Genomic DNA, 25,279 nt, shown 5'->3' with positions numbered 1-25,279 from the left:
TAGTCTATATATTTTTCACTAATTTATTTTAATATATTTATATTAATTATAATTTCACATATTTCGCACTAATTTTATTAAAATATATTTAAATAGTTGTAGCTTTGTATTTTTTCACTCACCTCATTCTAATGTGTTCGAATGTGTATGATCTCCACTTTTGTACCATTAGATTTATTATCAATAAAACAATTTATTTATCAACTCAAATTTTTATTTTCTTAATTTTTGTGAACATTACTTGTGAGAACAAGTTTAAGAAACTAATAGAGTATTTTATAGTGCATGCATCGAAATGATAATATTAGGACCCCAAATTAGGGGTGAAAGTTCGGTCTACGGTTTGGACTTTCATCTAAACCAAATCGAACCATATTTTATTCGGTCTCCATATTTTCAGACCAACACCAAACCAAATTAATTTCTAGACCGAACCGAACCGAACCGCATTTTATATGTGTAGACCGAACCGAATCGCCAGACCGAATTTTTTTGAACCGAATAACTATTATATGATAATTTGCTTTGCGTTTTCAGGAATTTGCTTTGCTGTGCCTGTGTTGGTATTATATGATAATTGTTGGTATTTGGTAATAATCATATATTATTACACGGCCTGTGTTGGTAACTTGGTATTTGGTAATAAGGGTTTTTGTTTTAGGTTTTAAAATTACGGTCTTACCCTTAATATTTCGGTGTTCGGTCTAGTAATGCGGTTTTCGGTTTTTAAAAATTCCAAACCTAATTATTTCGGTTTTTAAATTTACAAACCTAATCCAAACCATATTTGTTATTCGGTTTGGTCTGATTTGGATTGCGGTTTTAATCCGAATAAGTTTCACCTCTACCCCAAATGTTAATAGGGGGATTAGAGATCACATCTACCACACAAATGCCTGAAAGTAATTAAAATGGTTTAAAGATGTGTAAATAAAAATTGTTAGTGTAATTGTGAGTCTATGGGTAAGGTCGAAAATATCATGACTAATGGAGATAGAGATTGTAATGGGTATAAGAAATCATAAAATGAGAAAATTAGAAAAGATATCAGTAAGCTAAAAATTCATTAACAAGTTTAGAAAAGGTTTGGAGTTTGAAGTTGCATCTACCACTGCAAAGATGCATAAAATTAATTAAAATGATTTAATATATGTAAATAAATATTGCCATTATATCTGTGAGAAGGTGAATAGAAAAGTCTTAATAAACATATATAAAAAAAAAAAAAAAACTAAAATGAGCAATTTAGAAATAATATAATTGAGTAGCATCCCTCTAAAGACCTAACTACGAATAAATAATTTTTTATTTAGTGCAAATAATTTAATATTTGTTGAGATATAATGTGAAAGGTAATTAATGAATATAGTGTGAAAGGTAATTAATGTATTTACCCTAATGTGAATGCATTCAATGTAATTGTGGATGAACTTGCCTATAAATATGGAAGTTCACCATTGTAAAAACTACACCAATGAGTAAAAACATCTCTATCTTCTAACTTTTACTCATTCTACTTCCTCCTTATCTCTCTAATTAATATATTTATCTCTCTAAGTTTTAACACGTTATCAGCACCAGCTCTACCCTTAATAATCAAGAAGGTAGTATTTTTAAAAACCTAATTAAGCATTTTTTCTTCTTCGGTACCCACAAATGGACCAACAATCAAATGGTGTCAACATCATCATCCAAGGTGTTTCTAACACATTTTTATATTTTATAATTGAGCATAATTCCATGCCTTTCACAACAAACCCAGCAAGGACTGATTTAAATCAGCTCCGACATAATAATCCCAATAATACTAATGGTCCACCAGTACCACCAACTCGTAATTCACATGTACGACCAACTAATAATCCACTAGTTCCACCGACTAATATTCCACCGGTACGACCAACAAATAATTCATCAACGCAACCAACTAATAATGCCCCAACAACAACAACTGAAAATAAACCCTCACCAAGTAATAAAAGAACCAAAGATGATGAGGGAGAAACAAGTACTAAACGTTGCAAGATAAATTTAAATGACCCATAAAATAATTTATTGGATAATACGTCACCTTTACGGATGACAAGGACACTTTATTGCTTTTGTTATTGTTTTATTTTATACCGCCTATATGGCTGGTTAACTTTTTTCTTTTTTACCGCCTAAATGGACGGTTAGTACTATTTATTTCTTTTGTTATTCTTTAAACCGCCTATATGGCTGGCTAATTGTTTTTCTTTTACCGCCTAAATGGACGGTTAGTATTATTTTTATTCTCGTATATTTATATGTGCATTTTTTTTATTTGCAGTATTTGCATTTATATCCATGTGCATTTTTTATTTACCTTTTACTTTACGTATTTCTTTTAAGTATACATAAATAATACGGTATATTGTACAATTTGGGATAACCCTCTATAAAATCGGATTACCCCAATTTTTTTTACCACATACCCCTTATCCTTTCAACTTTACTCTTTACATCAAAAACCCTCCTTCTTCTTCTTCCTTCCACCGACAATGTACCACCATCACAAAAACAATCCATCTTCTTCCTCTTCCCATAATTTTAGATTTGAAGAAAATTTTGCCAAACTCAAATTATATATCTCCTTAATTATGGGTTTGGTGGTCCTTCTTGTAGCATTAGGAATTATAATAATTATAAAGAAATAATTTATTTTGAAGAAGAAGAAACAAAATGCACATGATTTTCTTTGTCATAAATTATACTAATATATTATGTAAATGCTATTTTTTTACCCTCTTTAGAATTTATTGTCTTTAATTTTTTTTTTTTTCGTTCTTCTCCTTGTTATTATTATTATCATTATTATTCCTCTTGTTCTTGATTTATTGCTTAATTTATTATCTACAACAAATTCATAACAATAAACCAAGGGGGAGAAGATTATGAAATTAAAACATCATAATTTTTCTAATGGTTTATTATTATGAAAATATAAGAATTATTGCATCGTCATATACTTACAAAATAATTATATATTATGTAGCAAGTATGGCAGAAATTACCAAAAGGCTATTCAACATATTAGACTTAACTGGACAAAAATTCTTAGAATGGAAAGAAGATGCCATCATGAACTTAGAAGCTCAAGGGCTTGAACATACTGTATTGGAAGTAAATGAAAAGGATCCAATAGATGGAACTCAAGCTACCAAAATAAAGGTAGCTACAAATCAAGAAAAGGCCAAAGCCTTAGTCCTCTTGAGGCATCATATTCATGATAGCCTTAAATCTGAATATTTATTTATAAAAGATCCCAAAACATTGTGGGACTCTCTTGTTGAGAGATTTGATCACCACAAAAGGGTGCTTCTTCCACAAGCTAGCCATGAGTGGAAGAATTTAAGATTTTCTGATTTTAAGACTCTTAGTGAGTACAATTCAACATTATACCGAATTGCATCAATGTTGAAATATTGTGAGCACCCGGTGACTGATGCAGAAATGATTGAACTCACATTATCTACTTTTCATCCATCAAACATTATTCTGCAACAACAATATAGAGAAAGAAATTTTAAAAGATATTCAGATTTGAGTGTAGTACTCTCATTGGCTGAACAGCACAATGATCTCGTCTGGAAAAATCATAATATGAGACCTATTGGATCTCAAGCTATCCGTGAGGCACACTCTACTAAAACACATGTGCCTGAAGCACATGCCGTTGAAAATAAAGGCCGTAGAAATTACTATAACCGTGGTAGAGGACGCGGAAATTTCCGAGGAAGAGGACGAGGACGAGGTCGTGGAAATTTTTATGGACATGGTAGAAAGTTTCAAGGATCCGGTAGAGGCCATTTTCCCCAAAATTATCAAAATGATCATTACAATAATAATTCTCGAAGGGGAAAACAAGTTGGCTATCACAATAGAAATAGCCATCAAGAAGGAAAAGAAAGCATTTGTTACAGATGTGGCATGACAGGGCATTGGTCACGTACATGTCGTACTGCCAAACATTTGGTTGAGCTGTATCTAGGCTCCCAAAAGAAAAAAGGAAAAGGTGTGGAAGCAAACTGTAATGAAGCAAGCACCTCAATGCCCAATGTCGATCCTTATAATAAAGCAACCACGTCGATGCCTAATCTTGACCTTTCAGACTTCTATTTAGATGGCGATGAAAATGATAAAGAATACGAAGAAGATATTTGAATTTTTTTTCTTAATAATGTTGTGGCACTTATTTAGTTATATATCTTTTTATATGCAATCTCCTTTTTTTTTTTTTATGTATTGATATCACCTTATATTAATGAAATTTTATTTTAACTATCTATTTATTTAACATGAAGATATGGATCAGTTTGAAAATGGAGTCAAATATCAATGCCTCCTAGATAGTGGAACAACTCACACTATCCTAAAGCACAAAGAATATTTTTCTGAGTTGAAAATGGTGAAAGCAGATGTCACCACAATCTCTGGAACCACTACACTAATAGAGGGATATGGAAAAGCTCAAATAATACTTCCTAATGGAACAAAGCTAGTAATTAATGATGCTTTATATTCGAGTAAATCTCGACGAAATCTCATAAGTTTCAAAGATGTACGCCAAAATGGTTATCATTTAGAAACAATGACCGAAAATCATATTGAATATTTATGTATCACATCTGAAAAATGCGGCAAGAAAAGCATTCATGAAAAATTACCAGCATACTCATCGGGATTATATCGCATTAACATAAAACCGGTTGAGATAAACATGGTGTCTAACCAGAAGTTAGATAATAAAGAAATGATAAATTTATGGCATGACCGATTGGGTCATCCTGGTGTGGGAATGATGCGAAAAATTATTGAAAATTCAATTGGGCATCCAATGAAGAAAATGAGAATTCCCCAACCAAATGAGTTATCATGTTCTGCATGCTCACAAGGAAAATTGATAATCAGACCATCTTTAAATAAAATTGCTACTGAAACTCCTAAATTTCTAGAAAGAATTCATGGAGATATATGTGGGCCAATTAATCCTGCTTCTGGGCCATTTAGATATTTTATGGTGTTGATTGATGCCTCAACACGATGGTCACATGTAAGTCTCCTACAAACTAGAAATGTGGCATTTGCGAAATTACTTGCTCAAATCATTCGATTGAGAAATCAATTTCCAGATTATACAATTAAGCGAATAAGGCTTGACAATGCCGGAGAATTTACTTCTCAAACTTTTAATGATTATTGCACATCAATTGGAATTGACGTAGAACATCCAGTAGCTCATGTTCATACTCAAAATGGTCTGGCTGAATCATTGATTAAAAGACTCCAATTAATAGCAAGACCATTATTAATGAGGTCGAAATTGCCATCATCTGCGTGGGGACATGCAATAATACATGCATCGTCATTAATAAGATTGAGACCAAGTGCTTATCATAAATATTCACCACAGCAATTAGTGCATGGTCGAGAACCAAATATATCACACTTGAAAATATTTGGATGTGCAGTATATGTCCCTATTGCACCACCCCAACGTACAAAAATGGGTCCACAAAGAAGGATGGGAATTTATGTTGGATTTGAATGCCCATCAATTATCAAATATTTAGAACCAATGACCGGTGACTTATTTAATGCTAGATTTGCAGATTGTCATTTTAATGAGACAATATTCCCATCCTTAGGGGGAGAGAAAGTGGACCCAAATAAGAAGGAAATAGATCTCACATGGAATGCAATGCATTTGAAAATATATGATCCAAAAACGAATGCTTCTGAACAAGAAGTTAGAAAAATTGTCCATAATCAATATATTGCAAACAGATTACCTGATGCATTTGTAGAAACAAAGCAAGTGACAAAATCATACATTCCTGCCGCAAATATTCCGGCACGAATTGAAATTCCCACTGATGACAAAGCCACTGAAAATGAATCTATTGCACGCCGGAAGCGTGGAAGACCACTTGGTTCAAAGGATTTGAAACAAAGAAAATCCAAAAGGTTGAATGAAATGGCAAATGTTATCAATATTACTTCTTCAATGAATTGTAAAGAAACAAGTCTTGGAGATGAGGATGAAAATCTCAGAGAAGAAGAAAATAATAATATCAAAGATAACAATGAAATTTCGATTAATTACATTTCAACTAAAAGGCAAATAAATCGAAAGAATGTTATTGTTAATGATGCACTTGCTCATTCAATCGCAAACGAAATAACACTTGATGAAAATGATATAGAACCAAGAACGATACAAGAATGTCGACGTAGGAATGATTGGCCGAAATGGAAAGATGCTATTCAAGCGGAATTAAAGTCACTTGAAAAACGAGAAGTTTTTGGACAAATTACACAAACACCAAACGGTATAAAACCGGTCGGCTATAAATGGGTGTTTGTAAGAAAAAGAAATGAAAAAGATGAAGTGGTCAGATATAAGGCACGACTTGTAGCACAAGGTTTTTCCCAAAGACCAGGGATTGATTATGAAGAAACGTATTCTCCAGTAGTAGATGCGACTACACTAAGATTCTTGATAAGTCTAACTGTCTCAAACAGTTTGCAAATGCGACTTATGGATGTTGTGACCGCATATTTATATGGTTCACTTGATACAGACATTTATATGAAAGTCCCTGAAGGACTTAAGTTGCCAGAAAACCACCAATCACGAGAAATGTTTTCCATAAAGCTGAAAAGGTCACTTTATGGACTAAAACAATCTGGAAGAATGTGGTATAATCGTCTTAGTGAATATCTCCTGAAAGAAGGATTCAAAAATGATCAAATCAGTCCTTGTGTATTTATTAAACGGACTCAATCAGGATTTTCTATAATTGCAGTTTATGTTGATGATTTAAATATCATAGGAACTCCCAAAGAGCTTGAACAAACTGCAAAATATTTGATGAAAGAATTTGAAATGAAAGATCTTGGGAAAACAAAGTTTTGCCTTGGATTACAAATGGAGCACCTAAGGGGTGGAATCTTTGTGCACCAATCCAACTATACAGAAAAAGTGCTAAAAAGATTTCATATGGACAAAGCTCATCCGCTGAGCTCTCCAATGATAGTACGATCATTAAAACCAAAAGATGATCCATTTCGACCTTGTGAAGAAGACGAGGAGATTCTTGGCCCTGAAGTGCCATATTTAAGCGCAATTGGAGCTCTGATGTATCTAGCTAATAATACAAGACCTGATATTGCTTTCGCTGTTAATTTATTAGCTAGATATAGTAATTCACCAACACAGAGACATTGGAGCGGAATAAAACATTTGTTACGCTACCTTCGAGGAACTAAAGATCTTGGACTATTTTATAGATCAAAGCAAGATGCTACACTTGTTGGATATGCGGATGCTGGATACTTATCAGATCCCCACAAGGCTAAATCACAAAATGGATATGTATTCACATATGGAGGCAACGCAATATCTTGGAGATCCACGAAACAGACACTGACAGCTACATCATCAAACCACGCAAAATTGATCGCCCTTCATGAAACAAGTAGAGAATGCGTTTGGTTAAGGTCAGTAATTGGTCACATTCAAGAAGAATGTGGGATAAACTCGATAATAAATTCTCCAACTGTAATCTTTGAAGATAATACCGGGTGTATTGAACAAGTTAGTGGAGGCTTCATAAAAGGGGATAGAACCAAACACATAGCACCAAAACTCTTCTTTGCACATGACCTCCAGAAGTACAAAATAGTAAAAGTCAAACAAATTCAATCAAGTGAAAATCTTGCAGATCTATTCACAAAGTCCCTTCCATCAAAGAGATTCGAGCAACTTGTATATAAAATTGGAATGTGTCATCTACGAGATATACGTTGAACTCAGGGGGAGAATCATATTTACTGCACTCTTTTTCCCTTCTTTCAGGTTTTTATCCCATTGGGTTTTTCCTGACAAGGTTTTTAACGAGGCAGTATTAAATAGAAATATTGTAATAATATTTTACTCTTTTTACATAATTAGAATGCATTCAAGGGGGAGTGTTGAGATATAATGTGAAAGGTAATTAATGAATATAGTGTGAAAGGTAATTAATGTATTTACCCTAATGTGAATGCATTCAATGTAATTGTGGATGAACTTGCCTATAAATATGGAAGTTCACCATTGTAAAAACTACACCAATGAGTAAAAACATCTCTATCTTCTAACTTTTACTCATTCTACTTCCTCCTTATCTCTCTAATTAATATATTTATCTCTCTAAGTTTTAACAATATTTATAATATCGCATATGTATGTCGAGTATAATTGCGCCTCTCAAATTCAGTTCAATGTTTATGTATGAAAAAGAAAAAAAAATGTGAAAAAAGAAAAAAAAAAAAAAAGCGGTTTTCTCCCTCTACAATTTCCCACCTTTTTTCTGTTGAATAACAGAAACGACAAGAAAAGGATCTTCACAAACCTCAAATCAATAATCGCCATTAACACTCAAATTCAAGCTTTGCCCGGCCACAACCATGGCGAGAAACCAAGAAATACAATCCGAAACCTTGCAGCCGCAGCCGCAGCTGGGCCGCACGACATCGTCGAACACAAACACGCCTGTGCGACGCAAGAACGCGCCTTTTTTGGTAGTTTGTAGATGTTTCAGCCTTATCACTGCGCTGTCCGCTGTTTTTTGTATCGCCGTCAATGTCCTCGCCGCTGTTCGATCTTTCAAGAACGGTTCTGATGTTCGTAATATTTGTTCTATTAGTTTGTACTATAATTTTAGGGTTTTATTCATGTTTAGGTGTTCAATTTTTTATGTTATTTCTATAAATGTAATATTGTTTTTTGTGAAATTTAGGTATTTGACGGGATTTTCCGATGCTATGCTGTGGTGTTAGCCATTTTTGTGGTTTTGGCCGAGACGGAATGGAACGTGATTTTCAAATTCTGGAAGGTAAAATTTCCGTCGTGTAATTGGCTAAAGTATTTTTTTTTAATGAAATTATTGATTTTGTAGGTTTAATTTTATGATATTAATTCAATGGAACAAATTACCATGGTTATATGATAGTTATTTTGTAATCATTTGATTAGTGAATAACAGACATTATGAAACGCATTAATAAAATACAAGGATGAAATAGATTACATTTTTAACTCCCTATTGCTTTACTCATAATCCTCATAATTGATGCACAAATTGAAATTTGGGTTTTGCAATAATGAATCAATGTTTAATGCAGCCGTTTTTTAAATCCTAACTCACACCTGTGTATAAACGGTCAACCTATTTTTTTCGTGAGTAAAAAAACCTCAAAGCCATCTGCTGTTTCCTTGTACAAATCAATGCTACCTGTATTTACCTTTGTCACATTGATATAGTTTTTCCTTTTATACTGCCATGTCGACTGTCATAGGTGACCCCGCCTTCTAAAAACTCCCCAAGTCACCCTGAAGTGTCTTGCAAGCTGTTGGTGTAGAAAAGCTTAATGCCAAATTCTATTATAATCATTATTAATTATAATGACTTCTCCAACCTGCTACTCTATTGTTGAGTGGTGTCTGATGCAGACCGTGGCATTGTGCTCAATTGATTGATTACTAGTTCTATGCATAATACATGGAATTATGTTTTGTTCATCTTCTGTTGTTGATGGTCTCTGTGTTTTACTGTAAGACCTGAAATAAAATTCTAGTGTTATGCTGCAGGTGTTGGAGTATTGGCCTGGCAGAAGCATGCTACAGATCTTGTATGTATGCTAACACCCTAGAAGGCTAGAACTGCTGAATATAACGTATTAGACCTGTATCAGTTCTTGCATTTTATCTTCATATTTTTTTTATCCTTTTTGCTTAAATATTTATCCTCCTTGTTGCTTAAATTCTGTATCGTGTATGGAAATATATTAAGACTTAACAAATCATTAGCGTTTATGTCTATTCTTATATGTATAAAAAAATTGAAGTCATGAAACGGAAGGTAAATCAGTTGAATCTGAGCACGTGTTTATTCTAACTTTCAATTGATTTGCCTTCCTAGGTCTCGCTCGAAGAATACAAAAGTAGGCTTGTGACTTTTACATGATATTCTCCGTAGACAGGCATCTTTTGATTGGTTTTATGGTGTGCAATTTGATTTACTTACAACTGTTTTAATTCCCTCTGAAAAAGCTGTTTTTTGGGCAATTGGTACTGGTAGGAAGGTTTTAGGAGCTGGGTAATTAATGAAAGAACTTGCGGCAAATAAGTCACACTGAGAAGTTAGTCTCTAGGGAATCTGAATGGTACCGTACTTAAATGGTGATCAATGTAAAAAAGAATTTCTCTGTATCCTTAGTTTAAATATGCTTAAACAAAGTAATAATGACTAAAAGGTGGATGGAAAAAAAAAAGTTTTCTATTTAATGATTGTAGTGTAAGTTACTTCTGGAGATGTCCACGAAGGATTTTTGAACTTGGAATGAGCCCAATGCCGAAGAAATGTATTTTTAATGGTTTTCCGGTGTTATAAAATAGTGCATATTAGGTAGTTTAAGATGATCTCATTCTTTAAAGAAGTTCTTCCAGGGTTTTATACTTCCAAGTTCCCAAATACACACCATAGTACACTAAATGTATCTAATAAGAAGTACACCATGGATTAGGTGGGGGTTTACTTTTTGGCAACCCTGCCACTATTTTCTATAGGTTATTTCCAGTTACTATGGTTTTCTAGGATTAATGTGGGATGAATCCAGAAGACTGAGGGTGGAATTGCTTTGTTTTTTAGAGATTATGTTATGACTTGAAGTTAAACATGGTAAATTCACATAGGAATTGTTTCTACAAGGAAACTGGTCAATTTGATTTAAGGGGGAAGGGGCTGCTTGTAAAAAGGATCCTGCTGTTGGAAAGTCCAAATATTTGAATCGGGTTCTGCTATTGACCTGCACAACGAACAGAGAATCAGTTGTCCAGGGGCTGTTTCTCGGAAAGCCCCTCCGATGCTCAAGTCAGTGGTCAGAAATGTGAAACAAGAAATAAATGTGAGTAGTTGAGAGGATTTTTGGTAGAGTAAGCTTACCTTAAATGGTAATAAATGAGGGTATTTATAGGGTAATAAATGATCTGAGATGGTTGTTCAAGGGTCATTTTAGTAATTTCACTCCTAGGAGTGGGCCTTTTGAGGCTCTGGTCAGCCTTTATGGATTTTGGGCTCGTTGACTTAGCCCATTTGGTTGGGGGCCCTTTAACCCCGTAACAGGGATATTTACTGTCAGTAAAGCCACTACTGTCTGTGTCTGGCACTTGATTGCAGATGTAGTCTCACAAGAACTTCATGTAATGTACTGTCGACAACTTTTCATTACTAACTAACATTTGTGGTCTTATGGATTGCTTTGCAGTGTTGCTGTTATGACCAGGGCTTTCTCTGACTTCATTGGAAAACAGCGTGATCTGGTTCTTCTTCAGAGCATAGCGGCTTATATGCTGCTTTCATGTGGTGTTGTGTATCTTGTATCGGTAAGAAGAGAAGAACTTTTTTCCTCCCCTGTTTGAATTGATCAGAAGTCATAAATTTTATGGCAACTAATTTGCCGACCAAACTTCGTTAGTTTATTAAAATCATAGCTTTCATATCAACAATTTTCCAATGTAATGTTGTTTATTGAATAATTGGTGTTGTTTTTAAGTCTCAGAACGTATAATTACTAATGAGTAATGACATGCCTCCTAATGTTGGTTTAACTCATTATTATTTTAGGGGATCCTTTGCATTGGCTTTCTCAAACGCTCTCTCGAACAGAAAGAAATTACGAAGGACCAAGCAGTTAAGGATCTAGAGGTATGTTATGAGATTTTAATCACTTGAGATGAAGTCCTTGTGATTGAATTAGTTTCTTCAGGAGAAGGAGGTTTTGTATTAATTGGTGTTTTGCAATGCTATATTATATGGCTCCCACTTATGAAGACCATCTTTACATGAGAATCAGATATAGGGTTTTGCTTTAGATTGTACATGTCTGATGAGTGATTTCTCTTAGAAGATAGTGATCAACTCGGTGATTGACACTCTAATGTACTCGCTGTGCTAGTTGATTTGCTCTGTTTTTCATTTTTAGATCGTTTCTTTTAATTCGTTACATTTTTATGTTTGGTTGTTGTCTGTACTAATCTCATCCACAGCCTCATTTTCTCTTTTCATCCCATCTACAAATTCACTTTCTCTCTTCAACTCGTCCTACTATTTATTTCATCCACTAATTATTTTGTCTTCTTCTCACAACAAATTAATAAAGGAATTTATAACTGTTGTAGCAAAATCAAAGGGATGGAGAGTGTAATATGTAAACTGGATTGTATAGTGATTAATACTTTCTGAAAATTGCTTTCAACCTTTGTAGCAAAATCAAAGGAATTTAGACGTACTGGTGTGTGACTGTGTATAGTCCCTGGATTCTGTCTATCTTTTCCGAAAATTGCTAGACTGGAATGTGCATATAGTATCACTGTAATGTAGGCTTATGTAGGTAAATGGCACGGTAATTTATTTGAAAACCACTGATTCTTCAGGTTATGGAAAATTACTAGAATTGAGTATGCATAGTTCCAGGAAAAATGTTGAATGGAAATCATGACACTGATTCTGTAAACTTTTGGGCCATTGCAGGAATTGGAGAGAAGGCGACATGAGCTTGAAGCTATGTTACTCGAAGAAAACGTTTGAAAGGGAATTCATAATCCCACTGATTCTAAACCCCTTTTGTACAGGTTGTAGTCATTCTTGTGATGGTTATAATTTGATGCAGTTGTATTCATTTTGATTATTCTTGACTTATGTGAATAAAGAGTGTTGCTAGAAGAAACCATCTGTAGCAGATGAATTTGCAAAACTTATAGTCATTCTATTCTTTTTTCGATTTTGTAAATCGAACTTCTTGATGGTATTTTGACGAAATTAGTGTCTTAGAAATTTGTGTGAGAAAATAATTTAGGAGCTTAGAAACATGGTACCTCGTCTCTTGACTATTAGCATGTGTTATGATATTTTTCGAGTTTTAGCTTGTTGGTCAGTCAAATAACAAAACAATATATTTGACAATGATTTTCAAGTTAGCTTTGAAGTTAACTCAAAAAGCCAAAGTGAAAATGGTAGCTTTTTCATTGTTTTTTTTGGCCTATTGTTACTCTAATTAATAATTAGTTGTCAATTAATTAATTTTATCAAACATTTTTACAAACATCTGACCTTATAACATAAAATTCAATATTACGAATTTATCAAACAAGTGAACTGAACCACAACAATAATCAATCCGATCCATCGCCCGGGTTGAACTTTGGGTCATAAGGCCCATCTGCCTTCACCCATGACAACCTTAACTCTCCCTCCCCAAAGGCATTACAACCAGTCTTCTAAGAAACCTTTCACTAAAAGACGTTTTTTAGGCTCACTTCATTAAAGCTTATTGTCTTCTTTTATTCTATAAATGGGTCGACCCAATCAGAGATGATCTCTCACAAGAATTTGTGTGAGATCGTCTAACCATGAGACGGGTCCATATAATAGCCCATTTCTTCAATTATTTTAAGATCATAAGTAATCGTTTAAAAGTTATAAGTAATTAACTTAAGATTATATAAAGTAAATATAAAAAAGTATAAGTGATCACTTTAATGTTATAAGTGATCATTTTATGACAAAAAATATATATTGAACCAGCCTAATAGGAAATTGTTTCACCATTAGACCGTCTTATTTAAAAATTACTGAAAGTAAAATGCCTTGCTTAAATTTCAAACCAAAAGCTCCCTCTCTCTCTCTCTCTTTCTTCACAACGGATTCATATTCATTGTTTCTCCAGGTAATCTTTCTTTCCCTAATTGATTAAGTTAATTAATCTTCATTGTCCCCTTCATAATTCTAACTACTGCAATTATTAGTTCGTTGTTCCCACCTTTTTTCTGGGTTCCATTTGATATTTACAGAGTTTTCATTGATTTATTCATCCTATACAATACTTCTAGCTTTGAATTATTTGATAAAATCCCTAATTTTACTGTGTTCTTTCTCCAAAAATTTTCATTCATTTTACTGAATTGTGGAATGGTTTTTTTGTATCCAGTTTGTTGTGTGGTTCTCTCAAGTAAGAGAGTGTCATTAGCCGCAACCTCCCTGATCGCCGTGTATAATGATATTGATGATGAATTTTTTGTGTGTGATATTTTAAGGTTTAACATGCTGTACTCACTTTTTTTTTTCTGGGTAAGTAAGGGTTTTTAAGATTGGGGGTGTGAAAAACGAAAAGAATTTTTTTTATTCACAAATGTTGAATACAATTATATTTTTTCCTGAAAATGGGGAGAAATTATAATTTTTGATGAATAAAACTCTAATTTTGGACAAGCTAGGGTTTTTGAGAATTTGATTTTTGGGGATAGAAATAGTGAGATTTGTTTTTTTTTTTCTCAAATAGAAAGACAATTATTTTCTGAAAATTGGGGAAATAATAATCGATAAAACTCTCATTAAGTATTAACATCTTACTTGCAACAAAAATAACATTTCCCAAATTTTCGATCTTCCACTCTCTTTTTTTCTGAAAGTTTATGCTTTTTATCATTTTTCTCAGTTTGCTAATACTCATCTTTACATATACCGAAATCATTTTAAATACTTTTCTTTATTTTGCATCTTAATATTAATGAAAACCAAATAAAAGTGCTAAAACAATAAAACGTGAATTCATGAGAATACTATGTAAGCTCCTGGAGAGAGAAAATCATTAAACAAAAAAGAGTAAAATAACTATTTATCAAGAAATTGTGAATTCATTGATAGAAAATCATTAAAAATGGTATATATTTTTTTGTTGATGTTTGTTGCCAATGGTCAATCAAAATATAATTAAAACTTGCACACTATTTAATATAGTTTATTATATTTCTATATTCATGAAATTTGCAGAATGCTTCTGGGTTCTTTCCAACCATCCTCCTCTGGATGGGGTGTTGTCATTTTGTATCCTCTTTATGTACATTGAAAATTTTTGCCCTGAACTCTTTCAGCGGTGTGTAATTAGCATAATTGTTGAGCTCTAGCACATCCAAATCTTCATTCTTACCAATTTTTTCCCTCTGTCATGCCTTTCTGCTGTAATTTTGGCTTTCTCAGAGCTCTTTCTCTTTTGTTCCCCCAGTTATAGCTTTAAAATCTTCCACATTAACATGGGACTGTGCATACTCCTTGACCTCTTTCATGGTCTTCAGGTAGGACCGCTAGTTGCTGAACTTTAACGCTTCACTCTCAGGCCTATTAGAGTTTAAGCCCTGCCTGAAAGCAAAGGTTAAAATATTCTCTTTTGGATTTAATACCTGAAAACTTTCTTTGTCGAATTTGGAGACATAATTCCTCAAGGATTCATCCTTCCCCTGCCTGATGCTCATCATCTCAATGGACTGTTTTATTCTGGCAGTCCTTGATGAAAAGTGACTTTTGAATTTCTCTGCCATCTCATCAAAACTTGAAATTGATCCATTGGGAGACTCTGAGCCCATTTCTGTGCAGTACCTGTCAGAGTCATGATGAAGTTCTTGCACTAGCTTGCATCAGTATAGCTGTCCATGTCCATTTCATTGTTGAATACTGCCAAATGAGCATTTGGACAGGTTTCCCTTTTGTAGGTCAGGTGAACAGGGAATTTTACTATTTTTGCTGAAGATGCGGCAATCTCTAGTATGAAACCACCAAAAATTCTGATCCCCTTCCAGGGCTAATGCTATCATTGGATAGAGCTTCTATTTCCTGGCGCGCCATAAATTGTGTAAAATATTTGTCACAAGTAATTCTGGTACAAAACCATCTAGGAAGATTAAATTAATGCTAATTTGGGAGGAATTATTAAGATTAGCTAGTAATCTGGCAACATTCATCTGGGATAATTGAAAAGACATTGAACATACGTTGTAGTATTAGTGCATGGCAAGGGCCCATGCATTTGGAAGACACTTGTCAATTACAGATCATTATAAGTTAGTGAGGCAGGTGTTAATAGGAGAAGCAAAGAGCACTATAAATTGTTCCCGTCTACTTTTTTCGAACGATTAATTAAGACTTAATCCACAATTTTGTAATTAATCAGAGATTAAGGGCTGGTGGAAGCCTGTTTTTACTATCTCGCCAAACTATGCAGTAAGATCGTTCGAGAAGATGGTTGTTCATGTAAAATGCAACAAGGGGTTAGCAGGGCTTGAAATATTTTTCCGGGAGACTCACTCCGACGCCCATGTCAATATCAATCTGAGACAAATTGCCTAATGTCGGTTCTTCCAAGAGCACTATGGCTACAAGGTGGATTACTACTTAAGACTTATTTTGATGTGAGGTCTTATGTGAATATCTGGCAAAATTTACTTATGACAATAATAATTACTCTCTTAGACTTTATGATTTGAGAAATTATAATGAATTCTCTGAAAATCAATGTCAGTCCTTGAAAATCAGATTTAATAACTCCTTCGCAATAAATTACTTAGAGTTTTTTGTCTCTCTCTTAGTAGTAGTTATTAGTTCCAAATTAATTACCACATTTATGAGCTCCTTGATGTGTATTTATAGTCTATCCTTGTGCATGTAGAACATTACTCTGTTATTTTAACAATTCCCAAAATCCCTTGTATGCCACTGTCGTTGTCTTAGACGTGTCAAGTTTCTCTTTATGCTGGTGATTTTTTTTCCTTTATTTTTCATGATGCTCTTTGCTTCTCTTATTAACACCTGTCTCACTAGCTTATAATGATCTTCTATAATTGACAAGTGTCTTCCAAACGCACGTGTCCTTTCCATGCACTAATACCACAAGTACGCTCAATGTCTTTTCAATCCTCCCAGACAAATGTTGCCAGATCACTAGCTAATCTTAATAATTCCTCCCAGATTAGTACTAATTTAATCTTCTCACACGGTTTTGTACTAGAATTACTTGTGACAAATATTTTACATATACAATTTCCCCCCCCCCAAACATATAAATTTCTGCTTAAAGATTACATGGGTCTGTCTTCAAAGTCAATCACATGTTTAAGCAGATTGTCTTCTTCCAGAACTTATGTAAAATCAAGCAGCCTTTCCCTTAAATATTTTTGTTGAATTTAATTCTTTGGGACGTTTGGGAGCAAATATTAATTCTTCAAATTTTCTAGAAGTATGCGAAATCTAGGTCCTTTTGTCCTTTCCCTTATTCTGGGAAAGTCCAAAATTTTCTTTCATCAATTTCTTTGATTATTTCTCACTTGATGCAATTTTCTGAAAAATTGTTTAACACGCCACAAATGCTGCAGCATATTTCATCATTATTCCTATACTTGATGGTACTAACATTAAATGCACATCCAATCATTGTTCCCTACTCCTATAATTTTTGAATTTTTGGCGGTTTCATCTTGACGGTTGATATTCTAATTCAACCTACTTTGTTTCTTGGCAGTTGATCTTCTTCTTTTAAATTTCCTAATAATTATCCTACCTATAAATATTCTTATACTTACATTTATTTCTATTTACCCTTTCTTCAAACCATAATTAGTTTCAAACATTTTCTGATTTAATTTTCAGCAAATCTTTGTTTTCTTTGACTTATTCTCGCGTTAATTTCAATCATGGTTTCCTAAAAGACTTTCCTTCGTGACTTGACTTTTGACTTCAACAAAGATTTAACTGATGCACCCGTTTTCGAATTTCCCCTCTTTATGCAACTAGAGGCATTACCAAACGAACCTTCAACTGATTGGAGCATGAAATCAAATGGTTGGATTCATCTTCGATTGACTGACCCAATCATTCCCTGGAGGGTCTTGAAGATATTCATTTTACACCTTTTGATCTTGAAGATTCATCTGACACGATGAAGAGATTACTGGCTGCTGGACTCTCTTCTCAAACTCTCAACCAGATTGTGCTGGAAGACTACTGTCATATCCCAAAAGAGAAAGTATATTGGTGCAAAATTGGTGAAGAATGAATGATGGCCCATGAATACATCGTCTTTAAAACCAATGAGGAGGACATTTTTATTCCAGTTTGTATATACCATTTCGCCTTTGGTTTACGCTTTCCTCTTCACCCATTTTTCTCCCAGATTCTATGCCATTTCTATCTATTTCTCAACCAACTTCTTCCTCAAGCTACCAGGAAGATTATGTCCTTTATCTGAACTTGTGAATATATGAAGCTTCTCCTGACTTTTAACCTTTTTAAGAGTTTTTTTAAATTAGATGAAAATAAGAACAAGCCCCTCATTACTTTTTCTTCAATAAACGGGGCCATGGTCGTCTATCCAGAACTCAACGACCTCAAAGAATATAAAGACAAATCATCTGGGTCAGAGTGCCTAAGACCCCTAGCCACCCGTTTAAATACTTGCCTCCAATCTTCTGGAGTACATTCAAAGCCAGAGAGACTCTGGGATTGGATGAAATTCTCCACCTTTCTCGAAGAGAAAGGCACACTTTTTTGTACTTTGTTAAACCAAAGGACAAGAATCTGCATTCTCAGTGGATTCCACATGCTGTAATATTCCAGCAGGACATATGTTTATCCTTAGTTAAGATATCTTCTTGTTTGACTACTGGTATGGTATCAACCTATTTTCATTTATCTGATTTTGATGATGATGATTTTTCTTTTTTACTCATGTTTCTTCTTATTTACTCTTCCAGATTAGGCAGGCGATTTGGTACCCAGGAAGACTCTGGGTATTTCTCCCCATGGGAAATATTACAGACGTGTTCCATGGTCCCTATGGGCTAATAAGCATCTGTACAAGGTGTGCACTAGTTGTCCTTCTGTCCCCATTAAAAATTATAGGCAGCGAAGAATTGTTGAGTTTTACAATGACCCTCTAGGTCCGGCTGAGGCTCGCAGATGGAGGAGGAGCGACATCTACCCAAACAACACTGCTTACTACATTAGAACAGGGTAGGGTCCTCTTCCTCTTGCCAAAAAAGAGTACAGGGATCCTGAGGCCTGGGTTGATCCTCACCCAAATGTCTTCTAGGTCTCTGAACCTTTTGTTGGAGGTGGTTTAAGAAAGGGCAAATCGAGGGGCCTTACTACTGTTCTGACCAAACTGGCTCTTCAACCAAGGGTCCAATAAAGAAGAAGAGAAGCCTAAAGAAGAAGAAAGAGGCTGATGTCTCTTCTTTCCCATCCTGGGAAGGTGATGATCTCCTTCTTTTGTTCACTCCTTGTGCTTACCTGCCTTCTGGGAGTTCACAAGTTATTGTGTTGCTCGCAGATCAAGACTTAAGTGGTTGTTTTCTTGTTGAATAAAATTTCATTGATCTCCTTTCTATTTCCATAATATCTGACTTGTCTATCATTTTACAGCAACTGCCAGCACTGCTGCTGCTAAAGTTGCTCCCGTTGAAGATGCTCCTCTTGAGCCTATCTAGGAGGAGGTGGTAGAGGAATCTGAAACCACTCTTGAGTCTCGATCTGGGGCTCAAGGAGTTGTTGAGGATGTGAACTCTTCATCTCCATCCGCTTCTCCTTGAAATTCTACCAAGTCCCATCCCCCCCCTCCCCCAACTTTTAAGTATTTTTATAAATGAAAAATACTTAAAAGATTTATGGTTGTTATGAATTACATGCATCCTCCCTCGTGTCCGATATCTTCTTCGGATACTTTTTGGGTTCCTTAGTTATGAAAAACTAGGGCTTCCCCATGAACTCAGCTGGGCTCCTTAACTATAAAAGTTAAGGCTTTCCCGCTGATTCTTTTTCATCATTCCATTATTCATAAATAAATTTTTTACATAAAATGTTACATAATTGTTCGAAAATTGACTAGATTGCATCTTTTTACTTTACTCATAAATGAATGATTACAAATATGCTTAATTTTACTCACTCAGATCCCCTGGTGATGGTAGTAGATATAGTTGATCAATCTGTGCACATGAACATATGCTTAATTCAAAGAACATATGTGTGAATCTGACAGAATTTGCCAGCTTAGTTGAAGAATATCTGGCAAGAAAGTATTGAAGAAGAAATTTGATAAAGTTATTTAGTCAGATACTTCCTCAAGTCATGAAGATGAATAATTAGAAACATCATTAACTTATGAGAAATGTATAAAATAAAAATACTATTAAGGTAGTCAGAAATATTGTTTCATTCATTGGGTAAAAATAATTATAATCAATTGGAAAACTTCAATATACAACAAAATTTTGAAATTTCCAAGAGTTTCCAAAAAAGAAAAGAAGAAAAACAAAAATCATGATTTGTTAGGTAGAGGAGTCCTTGAGGCAGAAGGAGCAGAACTACCAGTTCCCTGGCTAGATGATGCATTGAATTGGGCCCTAAGGGACGGAATGCATGGAGCTATTGGAGTGTCTGAAGCCAAGAAGGGTGCAATCTTAGACCATTCCCCGTTAGGATAAGTAGTAAAAACTGCATTCATTGAGTGCTAGAGGGTACCCTCCTTAATCCTTGCCCTATCAGCAGCCAGATGAGTTTGAAACTGGGATTGGAAGTATTAAGTAGCTTTCTTCCTTTCCTGGGCTTTAAGTTGTTTTTTCTCCATCTTCAATTTGGCAATATTTGCTTTCAAGGCTAATATCTGCTCCCTCAATCTGTTCTTATCACTCTCTGCAACGTCAATTAGGCCTCTTTGAGTCCTTGTCAGATACTTGGACTCTGAAAGCTGAGATTTGAGATACAAAAAATTTTCTCGTCCTTTTTGGCAGATGATTGCTCAACGGAAGCCAAAGTATCATGAACCTTCTTCAAATCTCTCAGAAGTCGGCTAGATTCTTCAACACCTTTAGCAGTGGTAGCTTGTTGCTCTAAAATATAAATGGACTGGGATATATGCCCAGCCTACAGCTCCTTATGCTTGGTATTAAGCTCACTCAGGCTTTTCTCAGCCTTTGTGAGCCCAATGTCTTGAGTTAAGATCCTGGCCTTCTTAGCAGTCATCAATTCAAGTTAAACGTTGAGTTCAGTTTCCAAAAATTGGGGTTTACCCTTTCAATTATTTGCTTCACTTTGGTGAGAAAGCAACTCAAACTCTAAGAATTGAATTTTCTCGTTTAAGCCCTCTAATTCAGCTGCAAGAGAGGATGAGTCGGATTCCAGTGCCAGATTCCTGGCTCTGAGACCTTTCACCTCAGCCTGAAGATAGTTAATCTCAGCTTCCTGAGTTTGATTCTTCTGGCGAAGGTTCTGAAGGTCAAAATGGTATGTCTTCTTCACCAGAGAACCTATCTCAGAGAATTTGGAGTTAATCAGTCAGATTCAAGAAAGAAACTATTAGCAGATTGAAGACAGAAAAAGTAAAATATAAAGTTTGAATATGGATTTGGCTACCTCATCAAAATTATGGTGTGGGCGTTCCAGAAACCTTCCAACAATGGTCATGATGTCCATTGACCCAGATTGTAGGGAAGTGGTCACCTCATTCAGTTTTTGTCTGGAAGAGGGTGGTTCTTCTGGATGAGGGCCTTCAGCAACCTGTTTTATGACTAAGGGAGACTGATTAAGAAATTAGGATCTCAGGAAGGATACCTGGCAATCCTAAATCCAGTATGAAAACATCATTTTAAAAGACGCCAAGAAGCAAATGCATAATCAAGTGAAGACTTCAAATGGCAAGAACCAAACCCTAATAGTCCAGTAGATTGACACCCGGCAAGTTTGTCAAATTTATAATATTGCATTTTATTAATTCTTTTATTATAATTATGAGAATGATTGGGTAGTAGTACGTATAACAAAGGTTGTAGACTCCAGACCCATCTACTATAACTCTGTAGTCTGGGGGGCAATTTGATTGTAAATAAAATATAAGCCCACTTTGATATGGGCCAAACCCACAATTAAAATAAGCTCACTAAGAACCTCCATATATATACCTCTTAAGAGGTACGTTAAAGGGCTAGAAAAATTGGTATTTGCTTACAATTTAGACAAAAGACTTTATCTCTCTTAAAATACGACTATACATCATAGTAGCTTCAAAGACCTCACGTCAAAATAAAGTCCTAAGTAGTAATCCACCTTGCTGCCACTGTGCACTCGGAAGGACCTATTAGGCAATTTTACTCATGAAAGTGCTAACTTGGGCGTCGGAGGCACCACCCCCGGGGACCACCTCGGATTGTTGGTGTTTACTTTCGGTATTCAATGATTTTCCGATCAACCACCGTTTGACCACCACATCCACTCGAAGGTACTCATTTATTAAATTGTTTCGATTTTTAAACGGAACAATTTCTAAATTAAAAAACTTATAAGCGACCTTTGGTGCACACATACTGGCTAATGCAATTTCCAAACTTGCTACTTCATGTGCTACTTACAAGGATAAAAAGTACACATAATTTTATGAGCAATTTTACTTAAGCCCATTATAATTCAAAACCAAAGAAATATAAATCTTTGGCCCCATCAAAATTCACACTCGTCCAATCCCACCCGACCTGTTTCCCTTCTACTGAACTTGTCACATAATGTATATTACTTGTAGCAAGAGCTATTCTTTTAGAAGTTTATAGATGAATGAACAACCTTTCCTTATAACGTGATTGCCTTGCTCTCTGGTCAATTTAGGTTGATGAAATATCATCATTGCTGAAGTGGTTACTTGATCAGTTCTATACAAAAAGAAGGCATGATGGAAGGAGTGTACAAGGAGTTGAATGAATTAAGGGCAGAGTTGGAGAAGCTGAAGGAAGAACATCGGATCAAAACAGAACTTTCTGAGAGTTCGAGAAGAGTCCACACAGACCAACTGGCAAAAAGTCGAGAAGTTACATTGCAGAAAGAAGAAGAGACTAAGGAACTCCATGACAAATTCGATGAGTTAGCCGAATTGAGGCATCTCTATGGAGAGGTGAAATCTAAATTGCTCGAAATGGAATTATCTCTTAAGCAAGTCAGTTCTGTGAATGAAAAAATCTGGGATGTGAAATACAAAGAGGAAGTGATATTGAATTCAGAAGAAGAAAGCATGAGGTTCCAAGATCAGCTTAAACGGGAGAAAGAACAGTTTTTACATCTCGAAGAAGCTCACACACGGCTTCAAGACTTGTTCCAGTCGAGCAAGAAGGAATGGCCATCTGAAAAATCGGATTTGTTGGAAGAGATAATAATGTTGGAGTCCAAATTGGATTCACAAATTAGAATCACTGAAAGCCTTGAATCCCGGCTAAAGATGTGTAATCAAGCTCTTGTACATGAAGGAAGCCGAAGGAAAGCATTGGAAGTTCAATTGTCAGAATCAAAACAGTGCTTTGGTGATGTTTTAGCAGAGTATGAGGAAGCGAAAGCAAAGATTGTAAGACTCAGCAATGAACATGATGAAGACATGTTGGATTTGAGGAATTCGCTTGAGATGAAAGAGACACTATTGAAGAAGATGGAATACAAGGTTACCCGCCTTGAGCAAGATAACAAGGAGCTTTATGAATCTTTGAAAGAGTTACGGGAATCTCAAATCGAGAAGAGAAACGGAGATCCTTCTGTCAACAAGCTTCGCGACAGTCTTAAAGACGTTGAGCAGGTTCACAGCACTTGTTCATTGCCTTTGAAGGAAAGAGAAGCTAAATGGAACATGAAAACGGAGAAGATGATGGGAGATATAAAATGTTATCAATTTGATTTGAAGAGACAAAGGGAACAACTAGAACAACTTAAGATGCAGTTGGATAGTTGTCACTTGGCAATGAAATTTTCGGGTGAACAGACCTCCGTACTGCTCTTGATGATAAAGTCTGAACTTTCTGATGCGTATGCCAAGCTCTTCAAGTCAGAGGATCAGATAGAAGCACTCAACAAGGATATTGGAGATTGTGCTCCATCTAAAGCTCGAGCTCATTGTGTTGAGCATGTGCATGAAGAGATTACATTGATGGCGCAAAAGCTGGGCTCAGTGAAGTTATTGGAAGAACATAGTGCCGTTTTGGAGAGTGCACTTTTGCAGCATAATAGGATACTTGAAGAGTCATCGGATTGCCAAATTCGTTTGAAAGAACAAGTTAGCCAGATGGAAGTTTTTATCAGCAATCTGTCCACTGCCCTAGAACAATCAAATTCTGAATTAGCAGCTAAGTTGAGTGAGGCTACACAGACTCAGATCGAGTTGCAAATGTGGAAATCTAAGGCAGAAATCTTTAGAACATGCCTTGAACAAAGTCAGGAGGTCTGTCGAAAAATGGAGAAAACCTTTCTTGAACAAACTGAGAGAGAACAGGTTCTTAGAACAGAGAACGAGTCTTGTCATTGCAAAATGAAAGAACAAGAGCAGAAAATTGAAGATCTTCATCTGAAGACCGCTTCTCTTAATAAAACGTTGATAGAGAAAGAAGAAGACGTAGAGGCAATGAGATTAGTGGTGGAAGGAGCAAACAAGAAAGTAGAACACTATCTCAAAACACTAAAAGAAAGGGATGCTACTGTTGAAAACCTTCAAAAACATATAAAGGTGACCGAACAATCCATGAGACAAAAATCAGAAGCAGCTGAATCTGCTAGACGAGAAGCACAGAGCAAGTTTCAGCTTGAAAAGGAAGAACTGCGTAGAACTATCACGGCACAAAAGGATGAGCAGATAAGGTGTCTTCAGGAGTTTGCATCATCATTAGAAAATGATCTCATGGATTTAGGTTGCTTTTCCCTTGCACGAGATATAGAAAATATGATCAAGATTCTTGCACTTGAAGATGCTTTAGAGAACTATGAATTGCGCGTGAAAGCAGAGGTGGAAAGTAAGAACAATGTAATCCATATACTGACAGAAGAGGTCAGTAATGTACATGAAAGAATGTTGATTCAAGGACAGTCACTACTTTACACGCAACAATCAGTTAAAGAACTTGAAGCTCAGATCAAGGCAAAGAACATAATCATCGAGAAGTTGTTAAACCAATCAAGGGAAGACCAATATAAATTGAAAGAACTGGTGTTAAGTCTCGAGCAAAAAAACGAGGTTGCAACAGCCACCATCAAAAGGCTGTCCTTTGAAAGGGACAATCTGGTTGCTTACCTTGAAGGAATCAGTGAGCAATTTGGTGTTTTTTGTACAGAAGATTCAAAGCTTGAGCAATTGTTAGGGAAAATGTTGCAGACGTCTGATATATTAATATCAGATGATGTAACAGTAATATCAGGTAAAGTTTCGAATGCTTCCCGTAAGGACGTGAAGAAGGAAGTTTTTGCAACTTCTCGTAAATTACCGTTGCGAGAGATTAACCATTGATAGCTTGTAATACTTTTGTTTTAAGTCATTTTTCCAATGCCTTTATTACTGATTGTTCAGAATGTTATCAGAAATTTAGCTTCTT

At 35.2% G+C, this 25,279-nt stretch overlaps 3 protein-coding genes across 8 annotated transcripts; all 3 read left to right on the top strand.

Moving 5' to 3' along the window:
- The first annotated feature begins 3,021 nt into the window (after positions 1–3,021).
- On the top strand, positions 3,022–4,144 carry LOC130826723 (uncharacterized). The gene is made up of 4 exons (XM_057692290.1): positions 3,022–3,192; positions 3,284–3,336; positions 3,537–4,080; positions 4,133–4,144. Exons 1-4 carry the CDS (start codon positions 3,022–3,024, stop codon positions 4,142–4,144), a joined length of 780 nt encoding a protein of 259 aa, XP_057548273.1.
- A 4,150-nt stretch (positions 4,145–8,294) lies between these two features.
- LOC130797332 (uncharacterized) lies at positions 8,295–13,099 on the top strand. The gene is made up of 6 exons (XM_057659905.1): positions 8,295–8,691; positions 8,808–8,903; positions 9,659–9,699; positions 11,335–11,452; positions 11,694–11,774; positions 12,600–13,099. The coding sequence occupies exons 1-6, from the start codon at positions 8,476–8,478 to the stop codon at positions 12,654–12,656; spliced, it is 609 nt and encodes a 202-aa protein (XP_057515888.1). The 5' UTR covers positions 8,295–8,475; the 3' UTR covers positions 12,657–13,099.
- A 631-nt stretch (positions 13,100–13,730) lies between these two features.
- LOC130797284 (uncharacterized protein At4g38062-like) lies at positions 13,731–25,208 on the top strand. Of its 6 annotated transcripts, none has more exons than XM_057659874.1 (3): positions 13,736–13,794; positions 16,123–16,280; positions 22,548–25,208. In XM_057659874.1, the coding sequence occupies exon 3, from the start codon at positions 22,609–22,611 to the stop codon at positions 25,192–25,194; it is 2,586 nt and encodes an 861-aa protein (XP_057515857.1). In that variant the 5' UTR covers positions 13,736–13,794; positions 16,123–16,280; positions 22,548–22,608; the 3' UTR covers positions 25,195–25,208. The 6 variants fall into 6 exon arrangements, with proteins under 6 accessions (XP_057515814.1, XP_057515857.1, XP_057515849.1 ...); XM_057659866.1 differs by lacking the exon at positions 16,123–16,280 and adding an exon at positions 18,647–18,753 and having other exon boundaries at positions 13,742–13,794; XM_057659856.1 differs by lacking the exon at positions 16,123–16,280 and adding an exon at positions 18,647–19,146 and having other exon boundaries at positions 13,742–13,794.
- The last annotated feature ends 71 nt before the right edge of the window (positions 25,209–25,279 follow it).

This window comes from Amaranthus tricolor, chromosome 1, assembly GCF_026212465.1.
Source record: "Amaranthus tricolor cultivar Red isolate AtriRed21 chromosome 1, ASM2621246v1, whole genome shotgun sequence".
NCBI lineage: Eukaryota > Viridiplantae > Streptophyta > Magnoliopsida > Caryophyllales > Amaranthaceae > Amaranthus > Amaranthus tricolor.
The sequence above is the reverse complement of the archived record's forward strand: the minus strand, read 5'-3'. Positions and strand labels throughout refer to the sequence as shown.